General features: G+C 54.8%; 2 protein-coding genes across 2 annotated transcripts; both read left to right on the top strand.

Annotated features, from left to right (window-relative positions):
- Positions 1-435: 435 nt before the first annotated feature.
- Positions 436-2,280, top strand: MRS44_002709 (uncharacterized protein; the record flags this gene model as incomplete). Its single annotated transcript, XM_065622930.1, has 6 exons — positions 436-446; positions 557-626; positions 687-767; positions 827-1,177; positions 1,241-1,699; positions 1,744-2,280. 6 exons carry the CDS (start codon positions 436-438, stop codon positions 2,278-2,280), a joined length of 1,509 nt encoding a protein of 502 aa, XP_065479002.1.
- Positions 2,281-4,699: 2,419 nt separating this feature from the next.
- MRS44_002708 (uncharacterized protein) lies at positions 4,700-12,555 on the top strand (the record flags this gene model as incomplete). The annotated part of the gene is made up of 3 exons (XM_046268155.2): positions 4,700-4,830; positions 4,923-11,823; positions 11,875-12,555. 3 exons carry the CDS (start codon positions 4,700-4,702, stop codon positions 12,553-12,555), a joined length of 7,713 nt encoding a protein of 2,570 aa, XP_046136817.1.
- Positions 12,556-13,343: the final 788 nt, after the last annotated feature.

Below are 13,343 nucleotides of genomic sequence, written 5' to 3'. Positions count from 1 at the left end.
ACTATCTCCATCTCCATCTCGTCCATTACTCGACATCAGTCCCTAGGTAATGAAGCGGTGCCAACTCTTGAGCCACCCACCCACTTCCCTTCCACTCACCAAAGACCCAGGGGTCGGGGTCCAGTGTGGTGTGGGCCCCTTGACCCTCCCCTGGATGGAAGGCTCCAAAATAATTTTAGCCCCGCCATCCAAAGTCGCCCATGGTTGCGGCGGTCAGTCTCCTTTTCTGCCAGCCTCCACTCCTTGGTCTGCGATCACCATCAATAATATCTACAGCAACCACGGGACTCTGATCCTCTCGCTGTTCCTCCGTTGTCCTGTAAAGCTTCATCCTTCTCCCAGTCGCTCGGTTCCTTGTCGGCGTCTGCGCATTTGTCTGCCTTCAGCCTCGTCTTCAAAGTTTCTACTCCAAGAACTTTTTCGAAATCCCCCACCATGGCCGACGTGTGAGTTGCTTTTGCGCCCGCCCCTGCTTGAGCCAGCTTCATTGCTTGCAGCTGCATGCTCGAGCAATTGCTTTACGAAAGACAGCATGCTGATATCTGCTCTTCAACAGTAACGTTGATGTCCTCGTCATTGGCATGGGACCTACTGGTCTCGGTGCTGCTAAGCGTCTCAACCACATCGTATGCGCTCACCGCCAGCTCCCACATTCACGCTTCCAACTCGACTGACCGCACCTACAGAACGGCCCTTCATGGCTGATTGTCGACTCTTCCGACAAGGCTGGTGGTCTTGCCGGCACTGATGTCACCCCCGAGGGTTTCGTAAGTTGAACCTGCGCCGTCATCGACCACGAAACACCGCTGACCGTCGGATCCTCCAGCTCTACGATGTCGGTGGCCATGTCATCTTCTCCCACTACAAGTACTTCGACGACTGCATCGACGAGGCCCTCCCCAAGGAGGATGACTGGTACACCCACCAGCGCATCTCCTACGTTCGCTACAAGGGTCTCTGGGTCCCCTACCCCTTCCAGAACAACATCTCCATGCTCCCCAAGGAGGACCAGGTCAAGTGCATTGACGGTATCATCGACTCGGCTCTCGAGTGCCGTGTCGCCAACACCAAGCCCAAGGACTTTGACGAGTGGATTGTGCGCATGATGGGTGAGGGTATTGCCAACATCTTCATGCGACCTTACAACTACAAGGTCTGGGCCGTTCCCACCACCAAGGTAAGCCAGCAGAACCTATCGCCGCAGATCGCCTGGGACCCCCGAAGCTAACAAAACCCTCAGATGCAATGCCAGTGGCTCGGTGAGCGTGTCGCTGCTCCTGACGCCAAGCTCGTCACCAAGAACGTCATCCTGGGCAAGGTCGCTGGCAACTGGGGTCCCAACGCTACCTTCCGATTCCCTGCCCGCGACGGTACCGGTGGTATCTGGACCGCCGTTGCTGAGACTATCCCTCAGGAGAAGAAGCGCTTCGGCAAGAGCGGTGAGGTCACCAAGGTCGATGCCAAGAGCAAGATCGTTCACTTCGCCGACGGTAGCACCATTGGCTACAACAAGCTCGTCAACACCATGGCTGTTGACCACCTCGCCGAGAAGATTGGCGATGAGGAGCTCATCAGCCTCACCAAGGGTCTCTACTACTCCACCACCCACGTCGTCGGTGTTGGTATCCGAGGCGAGCGCCCTGAGCGCATCGGTGACAAGTGCTGGCTGTACTTCCCGAGGACAACTGCCCCTTCTACCGTGCCACCATCTTCTCCAACTACTCCCCCTACAACCAGCCGCAGGCCGATGCCAAGCTTCCCACTCTCTACCTCGCCAACGGCGAGCCTGCCGAGTCTGACGAGGCTAAGGAGGGTCCTTACTGGTCCATCATGCTGGAGGTTTCCCAGTCCACCATGAAGCCTGTCGATGTTGAGAACCTCCTCAAGGAGAGCATTCAGGGTCTCATCAACACTGAGATGATCAACCCCGAGGACGAGATCGTCTCTACCTACCACCGCGCTTTCGACCACGGTTACCCCACCCCCACCCTGGAGCGTGAGGGCGTGCTCAAGCAGCTTCTCCCCAAGCTCGAGAGCATGGACATCCTCTCCCGTGGCCGATTCGGCAGCTGGCGATACGAGGTCGGCAACCAGGACCACTCGTTCATGCTCGGTGTGGAGGCCGTCGATGCCATCCACAGCGGCGCTGTCGAGCTGACCCTCAACTACCCCGACTTTGTCAACAGCCGCCAGAACACCGAGCGACGCCTCACCCAGAACTTTGTGTTCACTCCTCCCCAGGCCAACGGCACCAAGGACCTGCCCAGCCACAGCCGCTAAGGCCTCGGGCTCTGTAAATGGCGACCGTTTTTGTTCCGGGGGATGGAAGCAACTACGTGAGCAATCCAACATTGAACGCGTTTTGTGATTTTTGAAGACATGTGCATAAGGAAACCATACCATCCAAGTGGGAAGCGACCTAGCATCCCAGGGCATGATGAATGAGGATTTAGGATTGATGATGGGAGAAAAGACGGGCTGCTGGTGAGGGTTCCCAGCTGGCATGGATACAGGGTGCCGCAGGAGGGTGCGGACGGAGGTCATGATAGAGGATAGAACAGGATCCTTTCTCTTAGGATTAGACGAATGAACGGATTGTCCTATAAACATACATAATACTATACATTTTTAAATAGACACCATTGCGTTTGTTTATTCGTCCTGTCGTCTATGTTCATTCTTTGGTGTTGACCGGTCAAAATTCCGCTGTCATCGGCGATCGGTGGCATTTTTGGCCGACCTACCAGACATGATTCAAGATGGGTGGTGTCAACCTGCGGCGGCGCGGAATGTTTTGGTGACATTCAATTTGTCTGCCACTTACATCATTGAGTAACAAGCGATCAGGGGATGTCTTGAATCAGTCATGACAGAAAAGAAGGAGCTGAAAGTGCAAAATTGAGGGGCTTTTTCGTCTTACAGCTGAGAATATCTAAAGGAACGTTTACAGCAAGTAGTCACTTTTTTGTAAGCGCTTAGTCGAGTTCGTCAGGGCGAGCTAAGATGTCTTGATCCAAGTGCCTATCTTCAGCGGAGAAGGATGAAAGAGAAGGGCTTTTTTCAGTGCCCCCGTCGACGGGATAGCGGCGCCACAAGGGTCCATCTTTCAGCCGAAATTTGACAATCTTCAGAGGGTTCAGCCAGAAGCCTGACTACCTACGGTGAGGAAAAAGAGTTGGGGGTTCTTCTGGCGCAGAGGCGCCTAGAGAATTTTTCTAGCTTTTGCGCCTTGAGCCAAAAGAGAAGGGATGGGCAAAGTCGATGGATCCGAGGCCCGGGCTCTTGCTCCGTATTGTCGGTGCCCAAGCGGGAACAGCGGCAGTGGGCGAGACGAGGCGAGGCGAGCGGCGGCAGTTTTGCAGAGCTGGAGATGCAGCTGTACACGAGGAATTGTGATGGCAGTGGTGATAGGGCAGGCTTGCATTTGAGGTTCATGATGGTGGTGAAGGTGGAGTCGGGGGGGGGGTGAGTAGCACGTGTGATGGTGGTCAGTCTAGAGGACGGTCCATGGAAGCATGGATAGAAGGCGTCAAGTGTCTCAGAGATGATGGGCTTGAACCAGAGCATCGGTAGGGTTGCTACGGCGGGAAAGGAGAAGAGGAGGGAGGTTGGAACGGCCCAAGTCTGGTATGCTATAACAGCTTGACATATCGCACCAGGGAGAATAATAACAAGGTTATTCGTCTCTTCTTCTAGCAAGGTGAGGAGCCCCAGCCCAAAAAACCAGCTGCCAAACCGGAAGCTACCCTTGTTGGCCTTGCATCCATCACCCACTTGGCAGGATCCTGGACCAGGCTCGTGAACAGGACTTGGACCCTGGGTATCATCTAGAATTCCCACCATCCATTCACAACCACCCAAGTTTAGTTTTTTAAAAAGAACAAGAAACCCTTCCGCTGAAACATCCCATCTCTCTCTCTCCCGTCCCTGTTTGCCCTCGTGAGCTTGCTTGGCCTGACCTGGGAATCCTCCCCGTCAGAAACGGCCCGGACAGTCCGCTAATCTTCTGGACTGCACCCAATCCGCCAATCCACCACCCAAAAACCACTTTGACCCGTCACTTGCACTTGGGGGGGCGGGAACTTGAATCCACCACCACAAAGTCCACTCGCTCGTAGTCTACATCCGCCATACGACAGTACAGTACCTACCCAGGTCTAGGTAGCCAATCCACCTCTTCTCGGTGACTACCACCACCACCGTCTTGTCTGTCTCCAGGTATCGCCGGTTGGCATTATATCTTGTCCTCTGCGGCATCAGCCACCACCTCCGCCCTCCGAACGTCGGCAGCCTCGACCTGTGGCTCCCCCTCACCGTGGCCCTATCGTCATCTTGGACTCTCCTCCAACGCCTCATCCTAGAGAGTCCCACCTCCCTCGTCTCATATATCCCGACCAAGGCGCAGATCCCACAACATCCCAGATCCTGCCCTCGCACTGCCTCCAGGAACATTTGAGGCTCGAGCTTCCCTCAGACCTGTCACCTCTAGATCCCGGCCCATCTAGTCGCCCTCTAGCCCTCGACGACTGCAAATCACCTACACCACCACCGCCGCCGACCGATCTCCAAGGATGGGCGCTTCACATTCGAGTGGCTCAAACCTTTACTGAATGCGAATGCCCGCTTCCCGCTGTCTACCCGTCCTGCTGCCGACGTCGAGTGCCACGCCCGCGCGGTGCGCAGCTGTTCGCGCTCCATCATGGACGGCGTGTCCCTCGTCTCTGACGACCTCCTCGATCCACCTCCTCGACTCTACGAGCGACTTCGCCAAATAGCCGGTTATACATGGGACGAGAGCCAGTTGCCATTCCACTCTTCCTATGATTACTGGTAAGTGCGCTCTCGAGGCGCGTCTCACGAGCCGACGCCAGACTACCAGTCCTCGTGCCCTTGTCACAATCTTGATTTCTAACCCACCTCAGGCATGTCTTTGGAACCCGCTTCGTCTCTCCATTCTCCCCTCCCTCAAGCTCTCATAATGCCTCGAGTCCAGGATCCATCTTGAAGCTCCATTCTGGCCGGCCATCGCCGTCAGAACCTTATCCCTCGGCCTCAAGCGACACCACCGATTTACCGGCAATCACACCTCCAGCTTCGGTGCCCTCGAATGTATCCAATGATGCTCCCTACGTCGAAGAGCAAGTCGTTGCTCGCATATCCTTCCATGCCCTCCGAGAAGAGCGCGCTTTTCACATCGCCAAGAGTTTAACGGCAGACTCGGATCCGAATGGGCAACATATCGTGAAGCCACTCGACCTAATTAGGCTGAACCCTCTTCCAGGCGACCGCGCACCCGTCATTGTTGCCATCTATCAACATCCCGGTCCCAATTATCTCCTCGAGGTCCTTGACATGGGCCCAGCCTACTACAGAGCCCGTACTGTAGGAGAGACATTTACATCGCTCCGCAAAAACGAACCCGAACTACACGACCCGATCTCCTTGCAGTACTTTCTCGATTTTGCCATCGGTGCAGCACAATGCCTCGAGCTTCTTCATCACGGTCTGGGCATGATTCATGGCGAAATTCGAGGCGATGCGTTTCACTTCAACGTTGAAGAGGGGCAGGTCAAAATACTATCATTTGGGTCCGGAATACGCTCGTTTGAGCATGGCTTGACAAGTAGTGGGTGGTCGACTCTCTCCAAAGAACTAGGCGCTCGAAACAAGCTCCTCTACATTAGCCCCGAGCAAACAGGGCGAATGCCCGCAGAACCGGACAGCCGGACAGACATCTATTCCCTGGGTGTCTTGTTCTGGACGCTGCTGACCCAGAAACCCGTTTTCGACGGTGACAGTCCTCTCGACATTGTCCAGGGAGTTCTCGGGCGCAGGATACCCAATGTGTCGACTGTACGACTGGACATTCCCGACGTGGTTGGAAGAATTATTCAGAAATGCACAGCCAAGAATGTTACTGACCGTTACCATTCGGCGAGCGGGCTTCGTCACGATCTGGTCAAGGTTCAGGAGTTCCTGGGCGACGGGGATTGGTTGGCACTTAAGGAGTGGAAGATTGGAACCAAGGATGTATCGTCCTTTTTCATGCTTCCTACCATCATGATCGGTCGCCAACGGGAGCAGGCTGAGCTTGTCAAGGTCATTGATCGTGTTGCCAAGGCTCATTCCATGACTCTAAAGAGCGGCAGCAACCGCTTCTCTGACGGCTCGAGCTTGTCAAACGAGGTGGCTGCTTTCGACGACATCTCGAGCGAGGGAGCGAGCTCTATTGATGGTACCAACCGTCGAAGTGGTTCTTTTACTCATACAGCGTCCTCAGATCCTAAACTACCAAGGACCACATTTCACCCGTTCTTCTCGGATACCCAGACGAATTCTGGCGATACCATCTCATCGTCGCCATCAGGCGCTTTCCCTCGGGTTGCCAAGCCATGGGAGAGGCACCAATCCATCTCAATTGAGACTCGCAGTCTCGTGGATAGCACCGGGGCGGAATCACAGAATCGTCACAGCCTAGTAGAGTCAACCGCCTCGAGCCTTTCCAGGCAGCTGGGGTCAGCCAAGTTCCGCCGTCGCGACCACTGCGAGGTTGTGGCGATCGAGGGTGCTGGAGGACTGGGGAAGAGCTGTCTCGTCCAGAGCGTTCTTGCAGAGGCCAGGAGACGAGGTTATTGCGCAACAGCCAAATTCGATACTGCAAGGAGAACAGCCTTTGGGCCACTGCTTAAGTTGTTATCGTCCCTGTTCAAGCAGGTCTGGGGCGAGAGAAACACAGAGACTCCTTTTCACCAGGGGCTCAAGCAGTTCGTCCGCCCTGTCTGGCCCATGCTGCACCGGTTACTAGGACTTCCCGAATTCCTCCTTGGCCCTCCTGAGGTCAATCCTGCACGGTCAATCTCCTCGTCTCAGCACCTTAACCTGAAGAGCAACGGGAAGGTTGGACTGAAGCGCCGTGGCTCCTCTCCGGGATGTTCGCCTGGTCCTGTTGCGAGGAACCCTAGCATCGCTTCTCAGTCATCACAGGATTTTCTCCGAGCCGGCACATCTACCAAGACCATGCGATTGATGAACATCTTCTTGGACGTCCTTCGAGTGTTCACGGCACACAAGTTCATATGCTTCTGTTTGGATGACCTCCACTTTGCCGACGACGAGTCCCTCGAGCTCATTTCTCAAATCATTGCTTCGAGGATGAAGATGGTCATCATTGTCACATACCGAACAGAGGAATTCACATGGGAGAAGATTCAGAGCATCGTTCACCCCCCTGAGTCGGACGAGTTTCCCCGTTCTGGTGGCCCCCTGGTCACTCGGATCACTTTGTCAGCTCTCTCTGAAGATGACATTGTTCAATACGTCTCGACAACGCTCTGCAGGCCCATGGAAGAAGTTCTCCCTCTCGCTCTCGTTCTGCAATCCAAGACAGCAGGCAATCCATTCTACATGCGAGAGATGCTGAGTGCCTGTTACCGAAAGCGGTGTATTTGGTACGATTACAGGGACAGTCAATGGCATTATGACCTAGACAGACTCTTCGAGCAGTTTCAAGGGGAGAAGGACTACGATGTGCTCGACACGGGTTTCATTACGCACAGGTTGACCGAACTTCCGGCAGCAGCCCGGACTTTGCTCGCCTGGGCGGCTCTTATCGGCAACTCGTTCTCGTTCGAGCTCATTTGCCACCTGATGGGTGGTGAATTCGATTATCACGAAGACGATTGGGGATCATGTTGTCCGACCTTTGCTCACAAGAGCTACTCGCAGGGCGAGGCCATCGCTGGTCTTCAAGCGGCCATCCAGGCCTACATAATCGTACCTAGCGAGACGGATGATCGATTCCGATTCGCCCACGATCGATACATCCATGCATCGTCAGACTTGCAAGAGTGCAACTCCCGAAAGATGCACTTTATCATTGCACAAACACTCCAGAAGTACTATGCCGGTGAATCTAGGCAACGAGACAGCACAGCGTCCCATATCTGCGAGGCGGTCGATATCATCAAACGACGGATCCCAAGCCGTCATGAGTACCGCAAGCTGTTGACAGATTGCGCGCAAGCTGCTGCAGAGAGTGGCGCGAAGCCAACCGCAGCCAAGTACTACAGCACAGCACTTGCGCTTCTTCAGGACAGCCCCTGGACTGAGGGCAAAGACGATGTTTCGTATGACGAGACGATGCAGCTCTACCTTAGGGCGGCCGAGTGCTATCTGTACATGGGCCATTATACCCCGGCGAGCGAAACACTGGCCACCATCTTTGCCAACTCCAAGACAGCTTTCGACAAAGCACCAGCATATGTTCTGCAGTCAAGGATATATGCCCAGAACGGCGATGCATCTGCTGCTCTTGTGTCCCTCAAGGAATGCCTGGTCGAGCTGGGGGTTTCGGTGGACGAGGACCCAACCTTGCAGAGGTGCGACGAGAAGTTTGAGCGCCTTTCCATTCAGATCCAAACCATGGATCGGGCCGAACTGGTCAGTTACAATCAGGCTGAGGACCCAAGTGTCGCGTCTATCGGAGCGGTCCTCGCCGAGACCATCAGCGCCGCTTGGTGGAGCGATGGTCTGCGGTATTACAATCTCACCCTCACCATGGTAGAGATGCATCTCCAACGGGGTGCGTACCCACAATCCGGTATGGGATTCCTCTATCTCTCCATGATCTCTCTCTCGCGGTTCAACATGCCACAGTTCGCTGTGGATCTGGGTATCACCGCTCAAGAGCTGCTCTATCAGTCTCGAGACGCCTTCTCACTCGCTCGCGGCTTGACGCTTCACTCGATGTGTATTGGACATGTGTACATGGTGATGCCCACAATCATGGCTCAGATGGAAGATGCAGTCGAGTATGCTTCAGTTGCTGGCGACCGGATAGCGACCATCATGAGCTACGGAGTGTCTGCCGTGTTCAAATTCTTCAGCAACGAGAACTGCGCAGATCTCGAAGGGTTCTGCCAGTACGGCTGCGAGGAAATTCCGAACTGGTACACCGACTCCAGGGGCGGGTCGGTTCTCATCGCTGTTAGACAGCTCTGCCGTGCCCTTCAGGGCAAGACTCGCATCCGCATCGCCTCGGAGGTGATGAATGACGAGCAACATAACTCGGAGTGCTACAAGAAGTGGTTGCTTAGCTGCAGTCGCCAGAGCAACCGATCCAGCATCTTCTACGAGAGCTTCGAGATGATACCCCTATACCTCTACGGCCATTACGAGCGTGCCGTTGAGCTTGGGAAGAAGTGCACTGATGACCTGACCATGCTCTGGTCCTCACGCAACAGCAGGATGATATTACTATTCTATGGCTTGTCCCTTGCCGGACGGTTGCTGCGACAGATGCAGGTTCCCTGCTCGCCTACTGAAGACTTTGCCTCGCAGGCCGAGGAGGTCATCAGGGAGCTGCGTAGCTTTGTGAGGATGATTGATGAATGGGCGCTTGTCTCAGATATCAACTACCTTTGCTGGTCGAAGCTGCTCCAGGCTCAGATCGCAGAGTTATCCAAGGACCACGGAACCGCCATCCAGCACTATGAGCAAGCTCTAGACCATGCCACTGAGTACGATGCTGTGTTCGATGAGGCTCTGGGCAACTATCTCATGGCAGGTCTCTTCATCCGACGAAAGGCACGCCGGTCCGCTCGTGCGGCACTCGTGGAAGCTGTTGGCTTGTTCCGACAGATGGGTGCCAACGGAGTTTCAAAGGCCATCGAAGAGGAGCATAGTCTCCTCCTACATGGGCCAACAAGAAGCCACCGAACCACAGACATGGGTGTACAGACTGACTTTGTCGCCGACACGACGTCGGTCCAATATCGGGCTGTGGATGGCGAAGACGGAGGAGATCTGACACACATCACTTCCAACAACATGAACATGACTGACCTGAAGGGAGAGCGCATAGGGGCGTGGCGAGGTTCAATGAACATGCAGGCTGAGCCCGGGGCAGGGTTGCCTGCTCTCGATATGATCGACCTCCATGCCATCCTGGTGTCCTCGCAGGTCATATCGTCGGTGCTGCAGGTGGACGAGCTGCTCAAGACCATGTGCGACGTCATCCTCCAAACCTGCGGCGGCTCAGCAACACGTGCCGCCATAGTCGTCCAGGAGAACGACTCGGACTCGTGGTGCGTAGCTGCCAGCGGTGACCCCGAGAGGGGTGCTTCAGCCCACATACCAGGCATACCCTTGTCAGGGACGTCGCTGATAGCCGAGAATGTTGTTCTCTACTGCACTCGCTTCCTGGAGTCGGTCTTCGTTCCCGACTTGATAGCTGATGAGCGGTTCGGCAACGTCAACCAATCCTGGCTGCAGAGAAACCCCGTTGGCAAAGGGATCATCGCCATCCCCATCTGTCATGGTAACAAGCCGCTGCTGGGAGTCTTGTATCTTGAGGGCGAGCCCGGTGCCTTCACTGATCGCAATGTCACGGTGTTGCAGCTCCTCGTCAACCAGATCGGCATCAGCTACTCCAACGCACTCGCCATGAAGAATGTCGAGAAGATCTCGGCAGAGAACCGATCCATGGTGGCAGTTCAGAAGCGCGCTCTAGCCAAGGCTCTTGCGGCAGAGACAAAGGCCAAGGATGCAGAGGCGGAAGCGAAGCGCAATGTCAAGCTCGCTGAAGAAGCCGCCAAGGCAAAGTCCATCTTCTTGGCCAATGTCTCTCACGAACTTCGCACTCCTCTCAACGGCGTGATTGGCAACTCGGAACTGCTTCGTGACAGCGATCTAGATAAAGACCAGCTCGAGATGGCAGACTCGATCCGTGTCTCTGCTGACCTGCTGCTAACTGTCATCAACGACATCCTCGACTTCTCCAAGATGGAGGCGGACAAGATGAAGCTATACATCATCGCTTTCAACCCAGAAGACATGGTCCGCGAGGTGGTCCGGGCCGTATCGTACAGCAATCGCGAAAAGACTTCCAAGAAGAACGTCAAGATCGTCCAAGATATCAACCTGCCGCCCATGCTGATCTACGGCGACCCCATTCGCCTCCATCAAGTTCTTGGCAATCTCATTGGAAACAGTCTCAAGTTCACTGAGGATGGCTCCATCACCATCGGGGCCCGTCTTGACAAGGAGACCAAGGAGCATGCCATGCTCACCTTCTGGGTCCGAGATACAGGCATCGGCATCCCCCCTCAGCAGTTGGCCAAACTGTTCCAGCCCTTCAGCCAGGCCGACGCAAGCACAGCAAGGAAGTATGGCGGAAGCGGCCTAGGTCTAAGCATCTGCAAGTCCCTCATCGAGACGATGATGAAGGGCAAGATTCGGCTTGAGAGCGAGGAGAATGTGGGCACGACAGCTTGGTTCACAGTGACATTCGAAAAGGCCAAATCAGATGTCGCTGCTGGTGACGCCCAATCCAAGACGACGCCTCCCATCGACCGATACTCGGCCACCACTTCTCCTCTGGAGCGGGCTGACTCGCCCAACCCATGCCTGGACCTGTCCAAGGTGCCCAAGGAACAGGTTCGCATCTGCGTGGCTGAAGACAACCCCATCAACCAGAAGATCGCCATCCAGTACGTGCAGCGGCTGGGCTACAAAGGAGTCGTGGCCTATGACAATGGTCTCAAGGCGGTCGAGGGGCTCCGGCAGAATGCCAAGGAGGGCAAGCCATATCACGTCGTCTTGATGGATGTCCAGATGCCGGTTCTAGATGGCTACGAAGCGACAAAGCTGATTCGGAAGGACTCGCTGGATGCGGTGCGCAAGATCCTGGTCATCGCAATGACTGCCTCGGCGATCCAGGGCGACAGAGAGAAGTGCCTGGCTGCTGGCATGAATGACTATCTCGCCAAACCTGTCCGGTCAGAAGTGCTGAAAAAGAAACTTGACGCATATCTCAGCACTGAGGTGAGTAGCATTGAAGCGTCCAGGGAGAGGATTTGAATTGATATCTTGCAGCATGCCCCAAACAACACAGCGCAGACTCATTCGGCACCTCACCCAGCGCCTCAACCAGCGGCCCCAAGCCCTCAGCCAAGCACCAACTCCAACTCCAACTCTCACGGGCCCAACAGAACGATTGTTATTCCACCTCCAGTTGTCCAACCAACTCCCAGGGCAGCAAAGCCATCCACCACGGTCTCAGACCCCATGCAAGAAGAGGCTGTGTTCAATCAACCAATCGACTACACTTCCTTGCAGGCGCAAGATAGCCCCGTCTATAGCAAAGAACATGCTCATGCCCCAGAGCCGGTACCACTGACCATACGGGACAGCTCACCACACTCGACAACCGCCGCTGCACTCAGCCGTGTGTCGAGCGACAGCCGCTCGGTGGACTTTGCGCCTACGGTGGACGGCGCTCCTCAGCAGCAGCAGCATAAGCGTCTGCCTCGGAAGCTTACCAAGAATAGGCGGAACAGCGAGTCAAACAGTGAGAGGCCGTCCCTGGCTAGCACCCCGACCGAAAAGACCAAGGGTCTCCTCAAGAAGGCCCCCCAGCGACAAAGCTCGACAAGCCTCGTCGAGGACGGTCAAAAGGCCGAGAATACCCCATTCGGGACCTCGAAGGACCCCAGCAAGCGCAGCAGCTTCACTTCCACGGGCTCGTCGATCAAGGACCGACTCTTCCCTCACTAGGTTGATGGGGAGGATCCTGCCACAGACGATCTTGCGTCTGCAAGGGACGAGGCGGCGTGATCAGACAAGAAGAGAAGACGCATGCTCAGTTTCCTTGTTCTCGATGGCATCACGATACATTGCATACCCAAAACTTTTTTTTCAACCACACACACACGTACAACAAGACGAATCAGGCACAGGACCAGGCAGTCGACGAAAAGCCTCTCCTGACTGAAACAGATTAGATGATTATGAAGAGAGGGCGAGAGCACGAGACGACAAAACAATACAATAGATGGGACGGCAGAACGCATCCATTTGTACTACACCCCTATTATCTGCCAATTGGGCGTGCTCTGGATAGGTATGGATACTTGTTCACTTGTTTATTTTCAGCGAGGAGCATTCGACAAGGACGGCTGGCTATGGCTATGGCTACAAGGAAGGTATGAAAGGGCGAACGGGAAGAGAAGGGTGTGGGAGGGTTTTTTTTCGTTTCTATTCAAATGATCCACGGAGGAAGGATTGGGAATCAAGGGAATGAATGATTGTGTGTGTGGCTGGTCGTTTGGGGCTGGTTGCGAGATACCTCCTTGTTGCCTTTATTCCCTTTTTTAAGAAAGAAAGAATTCACTGAATCGGTATAGACAGCATCGTACGCTACGCTACGCACTTGCTCACCAAAGAATTGTCATGATTGCCGATGCTTTGCTGCTGCTTACCAGTTTGCCCCTATGCTTGTTTGGAACGCCTTGTGGGAATTCAAGCATAAAGCTCCTTGGTGGAATCTCTGAAAAGGCTGCGGA

This window comes from Fusarium solani (genome assembly GCF_023522795.1).
Source record: "Fusarium solani strain SB1 chromosome Unknown bctg00000001, whole genome shotgun sequence".
Taxonomy (NCBI): Eukaryota; Fungi; Ascomycota; class Sordariomycetes; order Hypocreales; family Nectriaceae; genus Fusarium; species Fusarium solani.
The sequence above is the reverse complement of the archived record's forward strand: the minus strand, read 5'-3'. Positions and strand labels throughout refer to the sequence as shown.